Source organism: Dendrobates tinctorius, unplaced genomic scaffold, assembly GCF_039654945.1.
Source record: "Dendrobates tinctorius isolate UK_male_01 unplaced genomic scaffold, ASM3965494v1 ptg000035l, whole genome shotgun sequence".
In the NCBI taxonomy this organism is placed as follows: Eukaryota; Metazoa; Chordata; class Amphibia; order Anura; family Dendrobatidae; genus Dendrobates; species Dendrobates tinctorius.
The window spans coordinates 67,452,193-67,475,916 of record NW_027361703.1 but is presented as its reverse complement, the minus strand read 5'-3'; the positions used below and the strand labels follow the sequence as shown (position 1 = coordinate 67,475,916).

At 44.8% G+C, this 23,724-nt stretch overlaps 1 protein-coding gene across 1 annotated transcript in view; it reads right to left on the bottom strand.

Moving 5' to 3' along the window:
• Window positions 1-486: 486 nt before the first annotated feature.
• Window positions 487-23,724, bottom strand: part of NAMPT (nicotinamide phosphoribosyltransferase) — a 125,039-nt gene continuing 101,801 nt past the window's right edge. Inside the window, exons 10-11 of the mRNA XM_073573585.1 lie at window positions 23,518-23,652; window positions 487-4,708 (exon numbers count right to left, since the gene is read on the bottom strand). Coding sequence (XP_073429686.1) covers window positions 4,595-4,708; window positions 23,518-23,652 — 249 coding nt within the window. The 3' untranslated portion in view covers window positions 487-4,594. The remainder of the gene's footprint in view (window positions 4,709-23,517; window positions 23,653-23,724) is intronic.

Genomic DNA, 23,724 nt, shown 5'->3' with positions numbered 1-23,724 from the left:
GAAAGCAGCACAACTTGATGATTTGTATGCCCAAATGGATGCAGCATGGCAGAATATTCTTCAGACAACCATTAAGAACCTCATTCATAGCATGCCAAGATGTGTCAGGGTTATTTCTGCTTGTTGCGCTCATGCTAAATAATTTGACGTGTAATGTAGATGAAAAAAACCCCCCCCCCACAATTTTCAAATCCTAAACCTATCCAGGTTTCCCTACTTGGTGTTGCAACTTCATCTTTGAGGAGTGTATATGCTGATTGGCCAATTAAGTGACATGGGGCCATCCAATTCATGACAGTGCTTTTTTTTTTATATTAATGAAGGTACTGGATATTACCGTAGTTTTTCCAAAGTGTAAAGCAGTCTGTTCAATGTCAACATGCTCCACCTTTAATGATTAGAACAAGTAACACTTTAGAGTAAGTGTCAGTAAAAACTATGCAATCACCTCCTCTATAAAAATAAAGAAAAAAAAAGTGCGGTCAATTAGAATGGGAAGGTGGTTTTATTGTCTTTCATATTCAATACAGGGCACTGTATTACAATATAGTAAATTTGACAAAGGGTAGAAATTTTAAAACATCACATTCCACAGAGTTTTTGGAATGTAAAACCCGGCAATCATCTTGTAAAGAAATATCAGTGCACTTCGCTTTCCAAATCCTTGAGACATGGGTCTCTACAAAATACAATTACAGTGCAGAGAAGGAAATCTATATACATAAAATTTGAACACTACATCATGACCAAATAAATTATATGAACATACATAAACAGCTTGCAGTCCATTTTTATTTAGTGGAATTCTACTGCTAAAATGTATGAATGGCATACAGAATCAAAAGGAAAACCACATGAGCTTTATTAACATGAAGGCCTGCTTCTATATGGAAGAGATTAAACACTGTGAAAATGGCCTCTCATTTCACATGACAGGGAAGAAACCGGTGGCAGAACTTCTTGGTAGCCCAAGTCTTGCTTATAATGATTGACATTAATAAATATTCTTTGCATTGTTTACATTGTGAAAAGAAAGAAAAAGAAAGTTTACAATATTTCCCAGGCGTGGTAACCAAGATAAGGTGCCATTGACTTGAAAATGAAACAAAAAATAAAAATGTTGTGTTATGTAGATGGCCTTCAGTGCATGCCCATAGCAATGCCCATCAATCACCTAAAAATCTGATAAATATAATAAAAGCAGCAGAGTTCTCGCTCAATTTCTTTTCACATACAAAAATAGCAACAAGGGAACTTTAGATGTACTTATTAAAATACTCTATTGTTTTTACAGAATGACAAAAGCCACAATAAAAAAATAAAAACCACCAAACAACCTTAAGGAATGAAACGTATATTTTAGGCATATCATCTCAAGACCAAGAGGCCATGCCCTACATTAACCAACACTGCATGGGATCGGAGCATATTGACAAGGTAGCAGATCCTGTCTGCAGGTAAAGGTACGACATGAAGAATTCAAATACATTTATCTAAACATTACCTACTAACTAAAGCCGATATCCTCCACTCTGTAAGGATATGCTGGCCACGGCTATGTGACGACAGCTTTCAGTATTACTTCTAGTGAATACTTCGAAAAAATAATTCTTAAGATATTTGCGGTGACTGCTGATGTATGTGTGTACCTTTTGATTGCGTTAATGAGACTGTACAATACTGGAATCACGCCTATGATCATACCTAGACATGAGCAGCAAATACAAGCCAAATGTGACCACCTAAAAAAGAATCTAAATGCACACAAGGAACCAGAATCATTAAAAGGTGTTTAGCATTCTGGCCTAAAATACCTTAAGTCGCACTTCTGCGCAATTTGCTAAAAATTATTGCCATTTAACGTTTTCCACTCTGTCAGCTATGCCAATATGGGTATGGCTTCGCCCACCGGTCAAATTTTTGAAAACCTATGTCTCGGCAGAGACTGAAGTACGTTTCTGGCGAAGGCGCTTATAAGGTGTGCCAAATTCACTAAGCCTATTAATGAATTGGGTATACCGGCATTGCACATACCAGCCTTTATGATGAGACTCCCCAGAGTACAGTTTTAATGAATCGGCCCCAATATGGTTTGCATCTTGATCAGGTGCACCACAAATACACAATATATTATTGGCTTCCAAACACTTCAGACAATACACCTTGTCCTAAAAACTACCAAAATATTAGAAAATTATCCAGTGCAGAGTAATGTGACAGTGTAAGTGGGCAAGAGTACAGTTATGCTAGAGAACTACTTATTTGGCCATCAAGTTCGTGATCTCTCCTCCCATTGTGACTCTGGTGGCCTTTACTAAGTCAACATAACTGGTTTATCAAATACAATTCCCAAAGAAGGAAAGTCAGGTGAAAAATAACGTTAACATAACAAAAATAGACTCTTCAATAGAAAAATACAACAAACTGCTACAGCATGTTCGAAATACATTAAAACATACAGAAGGAAGAAACTGCAGAAATTCGATAGGTCTATGGTAGAAGAATGGTGTCTATAAAAATTAGTTTCCAGTATGTTATTCTGCATAAACTCTCAATATCCTTGAGTTTATCTGTTCTTTTAGCATGGATTTCATTATTGCTGAAAACCTATTTAAAATGTGATGTTCAGTTTAGACAATAAAAAATAAATTTTACCCAATACCAGATGGGTTTGGTTCTAAGTGTGAAAGATCTGCAGCTTCACACTGGCAATAGTTCTTGATAGTAAAACATTGACCGGTTTCTAATTAAGCCTGCTAATTTTAGAAAAGTATATCATCCAAAATTAGGCCTTTAGCAGAAGCTGGAAACTATTAACCCTGCCACGTTTAGGCTGGTGGTACAACTATTGTGCAACCAAAGTTCGCAAGGTGCATAACAAGCAGCTGTGACAAGTGAATGGGGTCGTACTGCAACTCCGCAGGTACTGCGAAAAACAAGGAGCAAAAGTTCCACTTTGTCCTATTTTTATGCAACTTGCTTGTTGCAGTACCCGCAGGTCGCAATGTGATCGCATTCACTTGTATTGCACTATGATGTAGCAGCAACACCTAGCGAACCTTGGTCATGAGACACGAGTCACGGCTAAAGTCACCATGATGCCCCAGCCTTAGGGTCCAAATTCCAACAATTTCCTCAAAAAAACAAAAAACAAAAACACAGGACTGGATCCAAGCAGTCAGACAAAAACAAAAATGTGTAATGTGAGTTAGCCTAGCATCGTGATGTGATGTTAAAGTGTACATTGGGCAATTTCTATCCAACATTGCAATACAGTTTAGGATATAGTAACAATGGTAGATGGTACATTATTAAGTGACCATCTCACACAACTTTATGAATTACCGTACTTACACCCTACCAGAAAGAAACAGAATGTTTCAAGCTTCTGTAGATCAAGAGACACTTTGCCCATGCCATCGTATGCACTTGTAACATTGCCATCCGCACTGCAGGATCCACGAATGTTACATGAAGACCACAATGAAGACTGAACTGGTGTGTTTTAAAACAAGGCATTTACTCAAGCCTCAAGATTGCCATAGGACGTATTCAGTGCTAGCAATATTTTTTTTAATGGGCGTTTTCACACTATGTCGACACGACAAGAGGACTTTCTTACGGCTAAGAAAAAAAAAAAAAATCTGTTGGGTGAATGGGGGCCAAAAGGATAAATTTGACATATGCATTGGGAGCCTTCACAGCACATATGGAAAACTGAAAATGGTGACTTTATGAGAATACATTTCAGGAGCCACCTTCATTAATGGTTCCAGTTACTGAAGTGCGTACACTTGTGCGGCCAGCAATAAAAACAGTCCAAACGTTGAGTGAAATATTGGATAACATATTGGGAGATTTATTATGACTGGACATGACAACTGTATTGACAAGTAGTCTTTGGCTTTTCTGGTATGATCGCCTGTTATGCAGATGAGTGATGCGAGATTCTTGGAAAGCTTCATAGAGTCAATGATTATTAGAACAATAAGCTTCCAGAATCATGTGTACACATTATAGAACGGGTACACCATACTAATACATTATATATGACGCAGTGTGTGAGTTAGTACACACCATCTACAGAAGGTCATCACAGATGCCACACGAAGGCCGAGGTTTTCTTTAAGACACAGATTAGTGCTAGCTATATAAGGCAAATAAAAAGTGATCTTGTAGCCAGGTACAATTTCATTACTTGAGTGTATATATAAAATATATCTACATGAGATGATAGAAACAGATAAAGATTTCGACTCTTAAATCAATGGAAAATGCACTAAACACAACACACTGGTTTTGTAAATTTGTGCTTGTAAAATAAAAAAAAAAATGTACAAGCACAGACAGGGAACCACGTAAGATTAAATATATTACAGTTTTCTGCTGTACAAAACTAAAGGACAAGGGTGTGTTATCTGTTCAGGTCTTCAGGAGATAATGGCCAAGAGAGATAGTAATTCAGATAAAAGTATTGACAAACCGGCATATAAAATAAAAAAAAAAATGGCAACACAGGTAAATTGACACACAGGTTTGTACAGTGAAAATTATCTAAGATTTACATATAAAAAGGATATACATAGGTCTGCATCTAATGAATCTCTTCTTCAAGTTCTCTGTTCTTGAGTCCAGCGTTGCTCCTTATGTCATCAAACGAGTAACATGCAATTATCTTGCCATTCTTAAACACTGTGCGGAGAAGATCCTAGAGAAAAACCGCAGCATTACAAGTCAAATATTTTATAAAAGCACAAACAAGTAAAATATCGCCTTTTTCTTTACTCTGACTTAGGTCACATTCACACGTTGGTCTAATCCAAAAGTTTTCTAAGATCAAACATAAAAGTCAATCAGTACAAACTCAAAAGAACTAATACGAACACACACCCTACCTAAGCATAATTAAAGCAAGATAGGAACAAAACAGTATATTTAACCCCTTTACCCCAAGGGTGGTTTGCATGTTAATGCCCGGGCCAATTTTTACAATTCTGACCACAGTCCCTTTAGGAGGTAATAACTCTGGAACGCTTCCATGGATCCCGGTGATTCTGACACTGTTTTCTCGTGACATATTGTACTTCATGATAGTGGTAAAATTTCATTCATATAACTTGTGTTTGAGGAAAAAAACAGAAATTTGGACTGCAAAAGTTATTGTGCAATTTGAGTACGCCGATACCTGATATGTAGGGGGGAATCACCGTTTCGGCACATGGCAGAGCTCAGAAGGGAAGGAGCGCCGTTTGACTTTTTCATCGCAAAATTAACTGGAATGGAGATCGGACGCCACGTCGTGTTTGGAGATCCCCTGATGTGCCTAAACAGTGGAAACCCCCCAATTCTAACTCCAACTCTAACCCCAACACACCCCTAACCCTAATGGGAAAATGGAAAAAAAAAAAAAAAAAAAAAAGCATTTTATTATTTTTCCCCAACTAAGCTGTCACACGCTAAAAGACGCTTTTTATTGTAAAAATAGTTTTTGCATCACCACATTTTGAGAGCTATAATTTTTCCATATTTTGACCCACCGAGTCATGTGAGGTGTTATTTTTTGCGGGACGAGTTGACGTTTTTATTGGTACCATTTTTGGGCATGTGATATTTTTTGATCGCTTTTTATTTCGATTTTTGGGACGCAGAATGAACAACCACCAGCATTTCATGAATTTTAAAGGGGTTTTATTCTTTGGGTCAGTACGATTACAGGGATACTTCCTTTTATGCAATGAAAACAATTTTATATAAAAAATAATTATTTTTGCATCGCTTTATTCTGCGAGCGATAACTTTATTTTTTTGCTGATGGCGGCTCGTTTTTTGCTGGACAAGATGACGTTTTCAGCGGTACCATGTTTATTTATATACGTCTTTTTGATCGTGTGTTATTGCACTTTTTGTTCGGTGGTATGATAAAAAACAAAGCAAAAAACAATGCTTTATTTTTTAAGGGGTTCACTAGTGGGACATTTTTATAGGGCGGGTTGTTACGGACGCGGTGATACCAAATGTGTACTTTTTTTTTTTTCGTTTAATATTTCCAAAAAATGAATTAGGGAATTTCTTTTTTAAATTTAGGGATTTTTTTTTTTTTTTTTTTTTTATACATTTTTACACTTTTTCTACTTTATTTTATTGTCTCGGGGGGGACCATGAATGCCTAGTGTCAGATCACTGTTCTGACACTTTGCACAGCACTGTGTCAGATCGGCGATCTGACTAGCGCCGCTGCAGGCTCTCTCAGAGTCTGCTCTCAGCAAGCACTGAGAAAGACTCCTCCCTGCAGGACTCCGAAGGCCCCCGCGGCCATCTTGGATCCGAGGTCCTGCAGGGAAGGAGACCCTGTGCTGCGCTGCTCCAGGGGTCTCAGGGAAGCACGCAGGGAGCCCTCTCCCTGCCCTAATCCCCCGGTCATGTTTGATCGCAGTGTTCCAGGGGTTAATGTGCCGGGGGCAGTCCAGAGGTATAATCTCTGTAACAGCCAGGTCTCCACCATGTTTTTTATTCACATGGCAGGTTCTGTACTTTATAACTGCTTTATATGTCCCACTCTCCTATTAACTATATAGGGCTTGACATACATGTGTCCAATCACTGCATCTTTTTGGTCACTGACCTTGTACCTCAATTAGTGATTTTTTTGATCAATTTTTATATTTAGTCTTTCTTATCATCTCTGGATTTGTTACATTGGTGTATTTCCTGCTGGATGTTGCATTTGTATTGCCAATGTGTGGCTATTGACCATCTTATTTTACCTATGCCATGCTTGTATTATTCACCCATTAATTGTCCTGCTTTTGGTAGCAATACTCTGTTGACATAATTTTATCTTTATATTAATACATTTTCATATGGTTAAATATACTCTTTTTCCTATCTTGCTTTAATTATGCTTAGGTAGGGAGTGTTCATATCAGTACTTGGTCTGTATTTTTCCTCAGTATCTATAAGCCAAAACCATAACCAAAATCAGGAGTGGAACAATCAGAGGAAACGTATAATAGAAACATGTCACCACTTCTGTATTTATCACCCACTCCGGGTTTTGGCTTATAAAGACCGAGGTAAAAATAAAAAAAAACTAAACGTGTGAATATGGCCTTTCTTGACTTCACACGCAATAAAGTACCGTATATACTCGAGAATAAGCCGACCCCGAGTATAAGACAAGGCACATAATTTTACCACAAAGAAATAACTGGGAAAACCTACTGACTCAAGTATAAGCCTGGTCTACATTGTCCCCTCATCCCCATCCTGGTCTGCACGGGCTCCTCATCCGTGTATGCATGGCCCCATCTTTCCCCTGGTATGATAAGCCCTAACAAAAAACAAACAAAAAAAATTATACTTACCTTCCTGCGCTCCCACAGTCTTGTTCCGATGCCAGCAGCTTCTTTATGCTTGTAAGCAGCATACGGCAGGGACGTCATGCGCTGCTTACAAGCAGAGCACAGCTGCCAGAATACTCACTGCTCCCCACACTGGAACTATGTATGTGTGACACCGAAACTATGTGCGTGGAGGGCAATGCGTATTCATTGCTCTTCAGTAGCAACCACCGGGCGGCCACGTGTGCCCACTACTTAAGATAAATGAATATTCACCTCTCTACACACCCATTGGAGTGGAGAGCGGTGAATATTCATTTCTCTTAAGTAACGACACATGTGACCGCTCAGCAGCTGCAGGAGTCGGCTGCTGCAGCTGACACTGGGCTCGCTATTACAGAGAAATAAATATTCATTGCCAGTGCAGTGAATATTAATTTCTCTTTAGCAGCGGGCACAGGAGTCAGTCACAAAAAAATGTGCTGGAAAACTTGGCTTATACTTGAGTATATACAGTAATGAAAATCTCAAATATGGCTGTCCATGAATAAAACAAAAACACAAATTGTGTCACCATTTTCCAAAGACCCGTAACATTTATATATTACTATCAATGGAGCTGTGTGGGACCTTCACGTGATGCGTTTGTTTGTAAATCATACAAATGTGTAGTACATACTAGGCTTTGATGAATTAGATTTTAATTTTTTGCATTACTGCAGCAAAAAAGCCCACAATTCGGAAGTTCTGATTAGTAGACGCTTTAAAGCGGAAAACAATGGTTTTCATTTAAATTTAATATATCAGAATTTATTGGATGCATCAAAACCTAATGTGTACATATTTTTTTAAATTTCTTTGTTAAATGGGGAATTGAGGAAGACTCAAATTTTTACATTTAAAACCTTTTTATCCTGCTTTTTACAATATTTGTTTGACCCCTTAGGCCTGTTTCACACTTCCGTTTTTGACCATCAGTCAAAATCCGCCGTTTTTGCAAAAAATAGGTATTAGACCTACCGGTAATGATGTTTCCAGGAGTCCATCCTGACAGCACCATGGAGGACGTCCTCCTCCTCCTTACAGGGACAGGAAACACGAGAGGTTAAAGGTCACGTCCCACCCCCTCTTCCTCAGTGATTTGACAAGTACCGCAAGGTGGATGATGCTAATAACAGTTTAATGAAATAATCATATTACAGCATATGACATATCAAAATACAACGTAGCATAACATAACGGGGAGGGAAGTACCCATGCTGTCAGGATGGACTCCTGGAAACATCATTACCGGTAGGTCTAATACCTATTTTCCAGGACGTCCACCTGACAGCACCATGGAGAGTACCAAAGCACCTCCTCAGGGTGGGATTACCGCCTGGAGAACTTTTCTCCCGAATGCGGTCTGCTGATCAGCCAACACGTCAAGCTTATAGTGCTTGCAGAATGTATTTAGATTGGCCCAGGTTGCTGCTCTACAGATTTGGTCAACCGAGGCCCCCGCCCGTTCAGCCCATGAGGCTGATACCGCCCTTGTAGAGTGGGCTTTTATGGACCCTGGCGGGCTAACGCCTTCGGCTTGGTAGGCGTCAGAGATTACCGAGGTAATCCAGCGCGCGATAGACGCCTTAGAGGCTTTCTTCCCCTTATTTTTACCCCCAAAAAGGATGAACAGGTTTGGGTCGATGCGCCAGCTATTGGTGGCTTCTAGATAGTCTAGCACCGCGCGCCTCACGTCCAGCGAGTGAAGGCGCTGTTCTTTTTTATTACGGGGATTGTCGCAGAACAATGGTAACACTACCTCCTGGTTTAGATTCTTTGAGGAGACTACCTTCGGGGTAAATGCCGGGTCCAACCTTAGGATTATACTATCCTCTCTTATCTGTAAATATGGGTCCTTAGTGGACAGGGCCTGGATCTCCCCTATTCTTTTGGCCGTGGTAATGGCTACTAGGAAGGCCGTTTTACGGGTGAGGGCAGAGATGGTTATTTTCTCGTCTAGAGTATAGGGGTCTGTACAGAGAAACCTGAGTACCAGGCCCAGGTCCCAAGGCGGGGTGAGCTGCCTAATCGTGGGGTGCAGGCGCTGCGTGGCTTTTATAAATCTTATTACCCAGGGATGTGAAGCTAGCTGGTAATCGAAGAAGGCGCTTAAGGCTGAAATCTGGACCTTTAGAGTACTAGGCTTAAGGCCTTTATTAAAACCTGCCTGCAAAAAACTTAGTATGCTAGGGAGGTCGGGGCTGCCTGCCACGAGATCGGACCTGCCACCCTCCAGACAGAATCTTTTCCATATCCTTCTATAGATTGCGGATGTCACCGGTTTCCTACTGGCCAGTAGGGTGGATATGACCTGGTCCGACAATCCTTTTGACTTCAGGATGTCCCTCTCAGGATCCAAGCCGATAGATGAAGTCTTGCTGGGTTTGGATGGTAGATCGGGCCCTGGTGGATGATGTCCTTCCACAGGGGTAGCTCGACTGGATTTCCGACTGCCATGGCTCCTAGGAGGGGAAACCAGCTTCTCTTCGGCCAGTATGGAGCGATCAGCATCACTCGTGCGTGGTCCTCGCGTATTTTCCTGAGCACTGCCGGTATGAGGGCCAGTGGCAGGAATGCGTAGGAGAGGGATTCTCCCCAGGTCTGACTCAGGGCATCCACACCCTCTGGGTGGTCCGTCGGATTCAGGGAATAGAACCTGGGGAGTTTTGAATTCTTTCGGCTTGCGAAGAGATCTATGCTGGGGGTCCCCCAACGCTGACAGAGATGGTTGAAGATCTCTTCGTTCAGTTCCCATTCCGTCGGGCGGATCCGTTGTCTGCTCAAGTAGTCTGCTACTTCGTTTTGGGAACCCTCTAGGTGTACCGCGGTCACTGATTGGACTGTTCTTTCTGCCCAAGCGAATATTTTTTCCGCTAGGTCCTGTAGTGGTTGATGTCTGGGCCCTCCCTGGTGCTTCAGGAATGCCACTGTCGTCATATTGTCGGATAGTATACGGACGTGATGATTCACTAGTATCGACTGGTTCCGCCGTAGCGCTTCCCAGACCGCGTAGAGTTCTCTGAAATTGGAGGATCTGGTCTTGATGTCTACTGGCCATTTCCCCTGGAAGATTCTCCCTTCTATGTGGGCTCCCCAACCCCACACACTGGCGTCCGTGGTGACTACCACGTATGGAGAGGCTGTCCAAAGTACGCCCACCTGAAGGTTTCTGGACCGTGTCCACCACCGAAGGGACTCTCTTACTTGTTCTGGCAGCCTTAGGGGTCTGTCTAGCGACGCCTGACTTCTGTCCCACCTCGCAAGGATCTCTTTCTGCAGTGATCCTGAGTGGAATTGTGCCCATCGGACGCACTGGATGCAGGCCGTCATGAGGCCCAGGACCTCCATCGCCTCTCTTATGGAGCACTGACGTCTCAGCAGGTCTCTGGTTCTGGTCTGAATAATCCTCTGCTTCTGCTCGGGTAGCCAGGATATTCCGTCGGTTGAGTCTAGGAGGACCCCGAGAAATATTTTCCTGGTTTCTGGCCTGATGTTCGACTTCTCCCAATTGATCACCCATCCAAGGAACTCCATTACCGTAGTCGCTCGGTTTCTGTCGCGAACGAGCGCTTCCCTGGATCTTGCCACCAGTAGGAAGTCGTCTAAATAGGGTATGATCACAATACCCTGATCTCTCAGGTAGGCCACTACTTCTCCCACCAGCTTTGTAAAGATTCTGGGAGCTGAGGCCAACCCGAATGGAAGACACTGAAACTGGAAGTGGCACGTCCGGGCTGGTAAACTGACCGCAAACCTTAGCAGCCTCTGGGATGAGGGATGGATAGGGACCTGGTAGTAGGCCTTCTTTAGGTCTAGGGTGCACATGACGGCATCCCGATCTATCAGCAGGGTTGCGGATCGGACCGATTCCATCCAGAATCTCTTGTACCTGACCCAGGCATTCAGTGGTTTCAGGTTTATGATGGTACGGGCCTCGCCGGACGGTTTTGTGATCGAGAACAGGGACGAATAGTGCCCTTTCACTCTTTCTGACGGGGGAACTGGTACTATGACCTTTGATTTTACCATGTCCTGAAGATCCGTCCACATTGCGGAGTTTTCCAGGACGACAGTGGGGGTAATATATCTTTCGGGGGGAGGCGAATAAAGTTCTATGTTGTAGCCCTCCGCGATGGTTTTGAGGACCCACTGATTGTGGGTAACTCGGGACCAGTTTGTTGCGAAGTGGCGAAGTCTCCCCCCAATACCTATGGCGTCATTGCCTCCTTGATCTAGAGGTTGATGAGAATGGGGGGACCTCTGTCCCTTCCGGTCTGGCTGAAGGAGCCTTTATAGGAGCCTCTACTGGACCTTGCCCGACCCCTGAACTCGGTCTGCCTCCTAGGAAAGGGGCCTCTCCGAAAGGGCTGGGGCCGCCTGTGTTTTTCCTCCGGGAATCCCTTCTTTTTATCGGACACCGACTCTAGAATGTTATCTAGGGCTGGCCCGAATACCCTCAGGCCCGAGAAGGGGATGGCGCATAACTTAGTTTTTGAAGCGTTGTCCCCCGACCAGGATTTGAGCCAGACTGCTCTTCGGGCCGCGTTGGAGAGGGAGCTGTTTCTGGCTGCAAATCTTACCGATTCGGCCGACGTATCTGATAGGAACGCCGTAGCCGATTTCATGAGCGGAAGGGATGCTAGGATGTCTGATCTAGGGGTCTTGTTGGTTAGGTGCTCTTCCAACTGCCCCATCCACAAAAACATAGATCTGGCCACCGAGGTGGCTGCTATGTTGGCCCTAATAAGAGCCGCCGACGTCTCCCACGCTCTTTTTAGTAAGACGTCTGCTTTCCTATCCATCGGGTCTCGAAGACCTGATGAGTCCTCGAATGGGATAGCCGTCTTTTTGGTAACTTTAGCGACTGGTACATCTATTTTAGGAATTTCCTCCCATGCCCGGGTTTCCTCAGGATCAAAAGGCAGTCTGCTTCTAAAGTCTCGGGAGAGTGTCAGTCGACGCTCTGCCTCCTTCCACTCCTCCTGGACCATCGTTTTGATGTGTTCACTTACAGGGAACACTACCTGTCTCCGGGCCACCAGTCCTCCGAACATTAAGTCCTGTCTGGACTGTGGTTTAGGGACCTCCTCTATCTGCATAGTATTTCTGACTGCTTGGACCAACTCGTCTGTGTCCTCCAGTCTGAATAGGTATTTCCTGCTCTGATCCTGTCTATCCCCCCGGATCTCGCCTTCTTCCTGATCCGAATCCCGGAATTCGGACTCCTCAATAGGGCTTTCTTCCGACTCTGGGTCCGCTTCCCACCTTGGACGTTTGCGACTCGGCCCTGGGCTGGGAGACTGACGCCGTGCGAGGCTGGATGTAGAGGCCCGAACTTCCTCCCTTATCAGCGATCTCATTTCGGCTAGGAGGGATGGCTGTTCCTCGCCTACGACCCTTGAGGTACAGGGTCCGCATAGGGTCTTGTTATATGCGTCTGGCAGCTTTACCCTGCATACTGGGCACTTGACCGATTTGGAGGTGGCCTTTGCCGGGTCCTTCGTCCCCGAGGGGGATTCTGTCGGGGCTCCCCTCTCCTAATAATACAGAAGGGGCACCTATTCAGATCTGGGTTGGGGTAATGGGCGGGGGAGGGTGGTCTGCGCTATGCGCACTTACCCCTCCACCTACTGGAGCGACCCCTTCCATCCTGGCGCAGTCACCGAAGCTTGCTCCCTGGTTCTCCAGAAGCGCGCTCTGCCTTAGGAGCACGCGATGTGGACCCCCCAGGCGAGCGGTGTGTGGTTCAGTGGCGAGTCTCAATAGCGAGCGCTGTCTGGCCTTCAGAGGCGAGCGCTCAGTGGCTGTCAGAAGCGCGCGCCGGGATTCAGGGGGCGGCGTCTGACGTCACCGGATGTGACGCGCGGCCTCTCGCGCTAGGCAGAGGGACTCCCCCCTGGAGAGTTTCGGCCCCGGGACCTCTTGACAGGGGAAGGCTTGGACTGGCCGTACGATCCCGAGCCCCTCCGGTAGCTTCTCGTGTGTCCCTCCGTGCAGGGACAGGAAAAACACTGAGGAAGAGGGGGTGGGACGTGACCTTTAACCTCTCGTGTGTTTCCTGTCCCTGTAAGGAGGAGGAGGACGTCCTCCATGGTGCTGTCAGGATGGACTCCTGGAAACATCATTACCGGTAGGTCTAATACCTATTTTTTGCAAAAACGGCGGATTTTGACTGATGGTCAAAAACGGAAGTGTGAAACAGGCCTAAGGGGTCAAACAAATATTGTAAAAAGCAGGATAAAAAGGTTTTAAATGTAAAAATTTGAGTCTCCCTCAATTCCCCATTTAACAAAGAAATTTTAAAAAATATGTACACATTAGGTTTTGATGCATCCAATAAATTCTGATATATTAAATTTAAATGAAAACCATTGTTTTCCACTTTAAAGCGTCTACTAATCAGAACTTCCGAATTGTGGGCTTTTTTGCTGCAGTAATGCAAAAAATTAAAATCTAATTCATCAAAGCCTAGTATGTACTACACATTTGTATGATTTACAAACAAACGCATCACGTGAAGGTCCCACACAGCTCCATTGATAGTAATATATAAATGTTACGGGTCTTTGGAAAATGGTGACACAATTTGTGTTTTTGTTTTATTCATGGACAGCCATATTTGAGATTTTCATTACTGTATATACTCAAGTATAAGCCAAGTTTTCCAGCACATTTTTTTGTGACTGACTCCTGTGCCCGCTGCTAAAGAGAAATTAATATTCACTGCACTGGCAATGAATATTTATTTCTCTGTAATAGCGAGCCCAGTGTCAGCTGCAGCAGCCGACTCCTGCAGCTGCTGAGCGGTCACATGTGTCGTTACTTAAGAGAAATGAATATTCACCGCTCTCCACTCCAATGGGTGTGTAGAGAGGTGAATATTCATTTATCTTAAGTAGTGGGCACACGTGGCCGCCCGGTGGTTGCTACTGAAGAGCAATGAATACGCATTGCCCTCCACGCATAGTTTCGGTGTCACACATACATAGTTCCAGTGTGGGGAGCAGTGAGTATTCTGGCAGCTGTGCTCTGCTTGTAAGCAGCGCATGACGTCCCTGCCGTATGCTGCTTACAAGCATAAAGAAGCTGCTGGCATCGGAACAAGACTGTGGGAGCGCAGGAAGGTAAGTATAATTTTTTTTGTTTGTTTTTTGTTAGGGCTTATCATACCAGGGGAAAGATGGGGCCATGCATACACGGATGAGGAGCCCGTGCAGACCAGGATGGGGATGAGGGGACAATGTAGACCAGGCTTATACTTGAGTCAGTAAGTTTTCCCAGTTATTTCTTTGTGGTAAAATTATGTGCCTTGTCTTATACTCGGGGTCGGCTTATTCTCGAGTATATACGGTACTTTATTGCGTGTGAAGTCAAGAAAGGCCATATTCACACGTTTAGTTTTTTTTTATTTTTACCTCGGTCTTTATAAGCCAAAACCCGGAGTGGTGCTGTCAGGTGGACGTCCTGGAAAAACGGATCCGTCATTTTTTTTGGCGGATCCGTTTTTTTCTCCATGGACTTGCATTACCGGCGGATCATGACGGATGGCCATCCGTTGGATCCGCTTTTTTGCGGATCCGTCAATTTTTTTGCGTCTACCGAGATGCCTGGACGGACCATGTAACGTTTTTTCTACTACAGGATCCGCATTTTTATACAGCGCATGCCCGGAGGAATGAAGTCAGGAGGAAATTTAACCCTGAAATCATTTCTGGCGGACAGAGAAGAGAAAAAAAAAATTCTCTCTCTCTCTCTCTCTCTCTCTGGGCAGTGGTTCCTTTAAAATTCTTCATTCGGCGGATCCGTCAAAAAACCGGATCCGGTGGCATCCGTTCACATCAGTTAGGAACGGATCCGCTTTTCCGCCTTTTTGGCGGATTTTAACTGACACAAAAAAACTGAAGTGTGGAACAGGCCTTAAGGGACTTGAACCTGTGATCGCTGTTATATCACTTTAAATAAAAAATATATACACACTATCATTCAAAAGTTTGGGGTCACACAGACAATTGTGTTTTCCATGAAAACTCATACTTTTATTAATCGAGTTGCCAAATGAATTTAAAATCTAGTCCAGACATTGACAAGGTACGAAAAAAAAGATTTTTATTTGAAATAATAATTTTCTCCTTCAAACTTTGCTTTCGGTAAAGAATGCTCCTTTTGCAGCAATTACAGCATTGCAGACCTTTGGCATTCTAGCAGTTAATTTGCTGAGGTAATCTTGAGAAATTTCACCCCATGCTTCCAGAAGCCCCACCCACAAGTTGGTTTGGCTTGATGGGCACTTTCTGCGGTCAAGCTGCTCCCACAACAGCTCAATGGGGTTGAGATCTGGTGACTGCACTGGCCACTCCATTACAGATAGAATACCAGCTGCCTGCTTCTTCCCTAAATAGTTCTTGCATAACTTGGAGGTGTGCTTTGGGCCAATGTCCTGTTGTAGGAGGAAACTGGCTCCAATCAAGCGCTGTCCACAGGGTATTGCATGGCGTTGCAAAATGGAGTGATAGCCTTCCTTATTTAAAATCCCTTTTACCTTGTACAAATCTCCCACTTTACCAGCACCAAAGCAACCCCCGACCATCACATTACCTCCACCATGCTTGACAGATGGCATCAGGCACTCTTCCAGCATCTTTTCATTTGTTCTAGATCTCACAAATGTTTTTCTGTGTGATCCAAACACCTCAAACTTGGATTTGTCTGTCCATAACACTTTTTATCAATCGTCCTCTGTCCAATGTCTGTGTTCTTTTGTCCATATTAATCTTTTCCTTTTATTAGCCAGTCTCAGATAAACCTTTTTCTTTGCCACTCTGCCCTGAAGGCCAGCATCTCGGAGTCGCCTCTTCATTGTAGACGTTGACACTGGCGTTTTGCGTGTACTATTTAATGAAGCTGCCAGTTGAGGACCGGTGAGGCGTCAATTTCTCAAACTACAGACTCTAATGTACTTATCTTGTTGCTCAGTTGTGCAGCTGGGCCTCCCACTTCTCTTTCTACTCTGGTTAGAGCCTGTTTGTGCTCTCCTCTGAAGGGAGTAGTACACACAGTTGTAGGAAATCTTCAGTTTCTTGGCAATTTCTCTCATGGAATTGCCTTAATTTCTAAGAACAAGAATAGACTGTCGAGTTTCACATGAAAGTTCTTTTTTTCTGGCCATTTTGAGATTTTAATGGAACCAACAAATGTAATGCTCCAGATTCTCAACTAGCTCAAAGGAAGGTCAGGTTTGTAGCTTCTCTAATCAGCCAAACTTTTCAGCTGTGCTAACATACTTGAACAAAGGTTTTCAAGGGTATTCTAACCATCCATTAGCCTTCTTACACAGTTAGCAAACACAAAGTACCATAAGAACACTGGAGTGATGGTTGTTGGAAACCAGATGTTTGCAGCTAGAATAGTAATTTTACCACATTAACAATGTATAGCGTGTGTTTATGAAACATTTCATGTTAGCTTCATTGGAAAAAAAACTGCTTTTCTTTAAAAAAAATAAGGAAATTTCTAAGTGACCCTAAACTTTCGAACAGTAGTGGGTGTGTGTATGTATATATATATATATATATATATATATATATATATATATATATATTATACACACACATACATACATACACCCACACAGAGTTGTGGCCAAAAGTATTAACACCCCTGCAATTCTGATAATACTCAGTTTCTTCCTGAAAATGATTGCAAACACATTCTTTGGTATTATCTTCATTTAATTTGTCTTAAATGAAAAAACACAAAAGAGAATGAAGCAAAACATTGATCATTTCACACAAAACTCCAAAAATGGGCCAGACAAAAGTATTGGCACCCTCAGCCTAATGCTTGGTTGCACAACCTTTAGCCTAAATAACTGCGACCAACCGCTTCCGGTAACCATCAATGAGTTTCTTACAATGATCTGCTGGAATTTTAGACCATTCTTCTTTGGCAAACTGCTCCAGGTCCCTGATATTTGAAGGGTGCCTTCTCCAAACTGCAATTTTTAGATCTCTCCACAGGTGTTCTATGGGATTCAGGTCTGGACTCATTGCTGGCCACCTTAGAAGTCTCCAGTGCTTGCTCTCAAACCATTTTCTAGTGCTTTTTGAAGAGTGTTTTGGGTCATTGTCCTGCTGGAAGACCCATGACCTCTGAGGGAGACCCAGCTTTCTCACACTGAGCCCTACATTATGCTGCAAAATTTGTTGGTAGTCTTCAGACTTTATAATGCCATGCACACGGTCAAGCAGTCCAGTGCCAGAGGCAGCAAAGCAACCCCAAAACATCAGGGAACCTCCGCCATGTTTGACTGTAGGGACCGTGTTCTTTTCTTTGAATGTCTCTTTTTTTCTCCTGTAAACTCTATGTTGATGCCTTTGCCCAAAAAGCTCTACTTTTGTCTCATCTGACCAGAGAACATTCTTCCAAAACGTTTTAGGCTTTTTCAGGTAAGTTTTGGCAAACTCCAGCCTGGCTTTTTTATGTCTCGGGGTAAGAAGTGGGGTCTTCCTGGGTCTCCTACCATACAGTCCCTTTTCATTCAGACGCCGACGGATAGTACGGGTTGACACTGTTGTACCCTCGGACTGCAGGGCAGCTTGAACTTGTTTGGATGTTAGTCGAGGTTCTTTATCCAACATCCGCACAATCTTGCGTTGAAATCTCTTGTCAATTTTTCTTTTCCGTCCACATCTAGGGAGGTTAGCCACAGTGCCATGGGCTTTAAACTTCTTGATGATACTGCGCACGGTAGATACAGGAACATTCAGGTCTTTGGAGATGGACTTGTAGCCTTGAGCTTTCTCATGCTGTCTCACAATTTGGTTTCTCAAGTCCTCAGACAGTTCTTTGGTCTTCTTTCTTTTATCCATGCTCAATGTGGTACACACAAGGACACAGGACAGAGGTTGAGTCAACTTTAATCCATGTCAACTGGCTGCAAGTGTGATTTAGTTAATGCCAACACCTGTTAGGTGTCACAGGTAAGTTACAGGTGCTGTTAATTACACAAATTAGAGAAGCATCACATGATTTTTCGAACAGTGCCAATACTTTTGTCCACCCTCTTTATGTTTGGTGTGGAATTATATCCAATTTGGCTTTAGGACAATTCTTTTTGTGTTTTTTCATTTAAGACAAATTAAATGAAGATAATAATACCAAAGAATTTGTGTTTGCAATCATTTTCAGGAAGAAACTGAGTATTATCTGACAGAATTGCAGGGGTGTCAATACTTCTGGCCACAACTGTGTGTGTGTGCATGTGTGTGTGCGTGTGCATGTGAGATATATATATATATATATATACATATATACATACATACACACATATATATACACATACACACGCGCAACAGTTCCCTATGAAACCGAGCCACAGGCCGGATGTCAAAGACAGGATCACATAAAAGGATGTCATAGCAACGTATTGCAGTGCTTAAATGCGGCTGTCAGTGACGGACAGCGGCATTAGATTAACAAAAGTGATCGGCGGCCACGCCTTCACTGTTAGAGGCAGAAGGCAGCTATGTAATATACCAAGCACCTGTCCCTCACACGCATATATCAGTCTTGAAGCGCGAAAGGGTTAAAGGGAATCGGTCACCCCTTTTTTCGAATATAAGCTGCCAGCACCGACATCAGGGGCTTATCTACAGCATTACAGTTAACGCCTGATGTAACCTGATGTAACCTGAGAGATAAGAAAATAGCTTACTCACCGATAACGGTGTTTCTCGGAACCCATGACAGCACCACGGAGAGAGGGGGTCCGCCCATCAAGGACAGGAACATACAGACAAAAGAGCGGCACCTCTCCTCCGCCCCAGTTGGTTACAGAGCATCAGAGGGTCTCCCGGTTAATTAACAACAAAAGTATATACATAACATTATAATTTGTATACTTATAGAGAAGCCTCGTGTCTAAGAACACACTCTACACACATTAAATCGTGCTCACCGCACACGTGAAAAAAAGGGGGGGAATTAAGCGGGTGCTGTCATGGGTTCCGAGAAACACCGTTATCGGTGAGTAACTAAGCTATTCTCCCTCACCCATGACAGCACCACGGAGAGAATTTCAGAGATTGGTAGCCTAGGGAGGGACCACCGCCTGAAGGACCCTTCTCCCGAAGGTCAGGTCAGACGCAGAGGCTAGATCTAGGCGATAGTGTTTGAAAAAGGTAGAAGGTGTTGACCAGGTGGCCACCTTACAGATCTGCTCTATTGATACCTCTGATCTTTCTGCCCATGAGGTCGCCATTGTTCTCGTAGAGTGGGCTTTTAGGCCCTCCGGGATGGTATTCTCGCTGCATGAGTATGCCAGGGCAATCGCATCCCTTATCCATCTCGCCAGGGTACTTTTGGACGCCCCGAGCCCCTTTCGAGGTCCCTGGAAACACACAAAGAGAGATCCTTCCTTCCTACATCCCTTGGTGGCCTCTAGGTAGTGCACTAAGCACCTCTTCACATCTAATGTGTGAAATTTCTCCTCTCCTCTATTCGTAGGGTTTGGGCAGAAGGAAGGAAGGACTACCTCCTGTTAACTATGGAAGTGTGTTGCTACCTTGGGCACGTAATATGATGTTCCAAGTGGTCTCCTAAAGCCCGCTGGTTGGTCAGGACATCCCACTGCAGATCCCTCATGTGTATTTGTGCCCACTGGACCACCGGCAAGCATGCAGAGAGGGACCCTAACAGGGACATTGCTCGTCTTAGTGTCATAGAAGGGTTTTGCCTCGCTTTTTGTACCATATGAATGATTCTGTCCCTTTTGTGATCGGGCAAGTAACACACTTGGATGTTTGAATCCAGTGTCAGGCCTAGGAACTCCTGGACTCTCCTTGGTTCCAGCCTTGACTTTTTCAGGTTCAGAAGCCACCCGAGGTTTTTTAGAGTGCTTATCACTCTGTCCCTCTGTTCTGTGCATTTCTGGCCTGAGTTGCTCGCTATTAAAAAGTCGTCCAAATATGGCACTATCAGAACCTCCTGTTCTCTTATGTGAGCCATCATCTCTGCCACCAATTTCGTAAAGACCCGTGGAGCCACTGAGATCCCAAATGGCAGGGCCCTGTATTGGAATTCTCTTATTTCTCCTGCTATCGAGACTGCTAGCCTGAGGTATTGCCTGGATTCTTTGTGAATTGGGACATGGTAGTAGGCATCGCTGAGGTCTAAGACCACCATAAAGCATTGCGGAAAGAGAATTTTGATGGTCGATTTGATCGATTCCATCTTGAATTTTTCGTTCTTGACATAGCAATTCAGTCTTTTTAAATTTATGATGGTGCGGAAGGTGCCGTCTGGTTTGGTTACTAGGAAGAGAGGCGCGTAGAACCCCCTGCCTCTCTCCTGTGGGGGAACCTCCTGTAGGACTTTTTTGTCCAACATACTCAGGACCTCCTTTTCGAGGGCATCTTGTTCGTTTTTTGACGACCTTATCGGGGTAATTATATATTTTTGAGGTGGGAGAGAATAAAAGCTTATCCTTAATCCTGATCTTATAAGATTTATCAGCCAGGGATTGTTGGATATTTTCTCCCAGGCTGGGAGGAAAAAACTTAGTCTCCCCCCCACCCTGGGCCCACAGTCACTTGGCGGGTTTTTTATCCCGGGACGAGTTACCGAAGATGAACCCCCTGTCCCTTCTTCTGTCTTCCCATTTTTGGTCTCTCGGGGGTCTCCTCTGAAAGAACTTTTTGTTCCGAAAGGACCGTTTAAAGCCCGTGGCGCTCACTGGTCCTAGGTTTGGGAAGCCTTTCTTTTTGTCGCCTGCCTTTTCGAGGATGTCATCCAAAGTTTCCCCGAAGAGGAATTTCCCTTCACAGGGAATGGCGCATAACTTCATTTTTGTCTGGAGATCCCCAGGCCAACATTTTAACCATAAAGCTCTTCTAGCTGCATTCGACAAGGCTGCCGTTTTGGATGACAATCTTATCGAATCAGCCGAAGAGTCGGCCAGGAAGGCTGCCGCCCCTCTTATCATTGGCATGGATTCCAGGATTCTATCTCTGGGAACCACTTCCCTTATCTGTCTCTCCAATTGGTCTATCCATACCATAAGAGCTCTGGAGGTACAGGTTGCCGCTACCGCCGGCCTGATGTTTCCCCCTGCTGATTCCCAGGTGCCCTTAAGTAGGGTATCCGCTTTTTTATCTAACGGATCTTTCAGGGTACCCATATCTTCAAAGGGGAGTGCAAACCTTCTTGAAGCTTTGGCTACCGCCACGTCTAGTTTGGGGGCCTTATCCCACGATGTGGATGCCTCCTCATCAAATGGGTACTTTCTTTTGATGGAAGGAACCGTAGAGTTTTTCCTATCCGGTTTTTCCCATTCTTTATCTATGAGGCCTTGGACGTTCTTATTTAACGGAAATACCCTCCGTTTCTTTTGACCCAGTCCTCCGAACATAATGTCCTGGACTGATCTATCAGTCCGGGGGTCCTCCACCCCCATAGTGGATCTTACCGCCTTTACTAAGGCATCCACTTCGTCCAGGGGGAAACAATGACGACCTTCCGTCTCCTCTTCGGAGGTTGACGAGTCGGTATTTACAGTATTGGAGGTGACTTCCCCTGACGATAAGCTCTCTGATTGGGACTCTATTACCACGTCCCCCTTCCTTCCATTCCCGTTTCTTGGATGAAAGGGCACTCTGAATTTCTGCACGGATTACCGCCCTTAGGTCTGCGGCATGATCCGAGGTTTCACCGTCGAGGACCTCCTGTATACAGGAGTCACACAATTTTTTCTCCCAGGGCGTTGGTAATGGTTTCCTACAGGTGGGGCATTCCCTGTTCTTGGTTTTTTCTCTCTTCTTTCCCTGATAAGGGAAAGAAGTCTATTACAATGGGGAACATTCACGAAGATCCACTTACCCCCCATGCGCGGTTGCAGGTACCGGTTCTGGAAGTGGATCCAAATCCCTCACTGGGCGATCCACGGCAGGTGACTTGCTCCTTGCAGTTGAATGCTGCGTGGAGTGACTACTGGACCGGCTCCCCCGTCCGTCTTTATCCTTTTGGCGGTGCTGGTGATGCTGCCTATGTTGCTGCTGCTGCTTAGGCTGCTGTAGCTCCTCATGCTGGCCGCTATCCATCACGCCTGAACGCTTCCAGCCCTGAGGCTGCTTCAGCGTTTCAAATTTGAATAAGCCGCCCTGGCGTCACCTGATTTCCCGGCCTGCACCGCTGCCTCCCCCAGGGAGTGCGCACTGCGCATGTGCCGACCGCGGGGACCCGGAAGTTCCTCCTTCTACTTCCGGGGCAGCTCCATCTTGGTACACCTCTGTACCTGGCGCTGCCCCTATACCGGCGTCCTCCGGCCCCTACTCCTCCCGGAGCGGCGGCCCGGTCCTCCCCGCCCGCTCACCCTGGACAGCCCCTCAGCTGCAGCGGTGGCGGCTTCGGCAACTGACCCCGCCGCGACAGGGGCCTCCCCGCTGTCTGACCGCGGACGGGACGGTCCCGGATCTTCACCTTTCCGGTAAGTGCTGCGCTCCTGCTGCCGTGGTTCACCCGTCAAGGACAGGAACCCAACTGGGGGGCGGAGGAGAGGTGCCGCTCTTTTGTCTGTAGGTTCCTGTCCTTGATGGGCGGACCCCCTCTCTCCGTGGTGCTGTCATGGGTGAGGGAGAAAGAGTTATATTAATCTCCTCGGGGGATGGTCTTGTCTTGGTCCGATGGGTGTTGCGGTCCGGCGCCTCACATCTTCATACGATGCCGTCCTCTTCTTTCCTTCCTGTCGTGGCTCCGGCGCACTGCTCTGCCCTGTTGAGGGCAGAGCAGAATACTGCAGTAAGCAGGCGCCAGACCTCTCCCAGCACCTGCGCACTGCAGGACTCTGCTCTGCCCTCAATAGGGAAGAGCAGTGCGCCTGCACCACGACAAGAAGGAAAGAAGACTACGGCATCGTATGAAGATGGGATGCGCCGGACCGGAAGGCGACACCCATCGGACCGGCGAGTATAATCTTTTTTCTTATCTTTCAGGTTACATCGGGGGCTTATCTACAGCATTACAGAATGCTGTAGATAAGCCCCTGATGTCGGTGCCGGCAGCTCATAAAAGGGTGACAGATTCCCTTTAAGCAGCAATCTGTACATCTTGTATTGAGGATATAAGTGGTTCCTTCACTTACTGGTCCATATTCCTCCAGATCACCCTTGCCTTCTTCAAGGGTTACAAACTCATTTGAGGGGGTTCTGTGAAGAGACAGGCGCCCTTTCTTTGATCTTTTATTTGGATCAGCCACAGGATCTTTAAACACATTTACCTGCAAAAAAGTATAGTATACATAGGTACATAGGTTTAGGTTATTAAAAACTAGAACAAACCACACAACAAA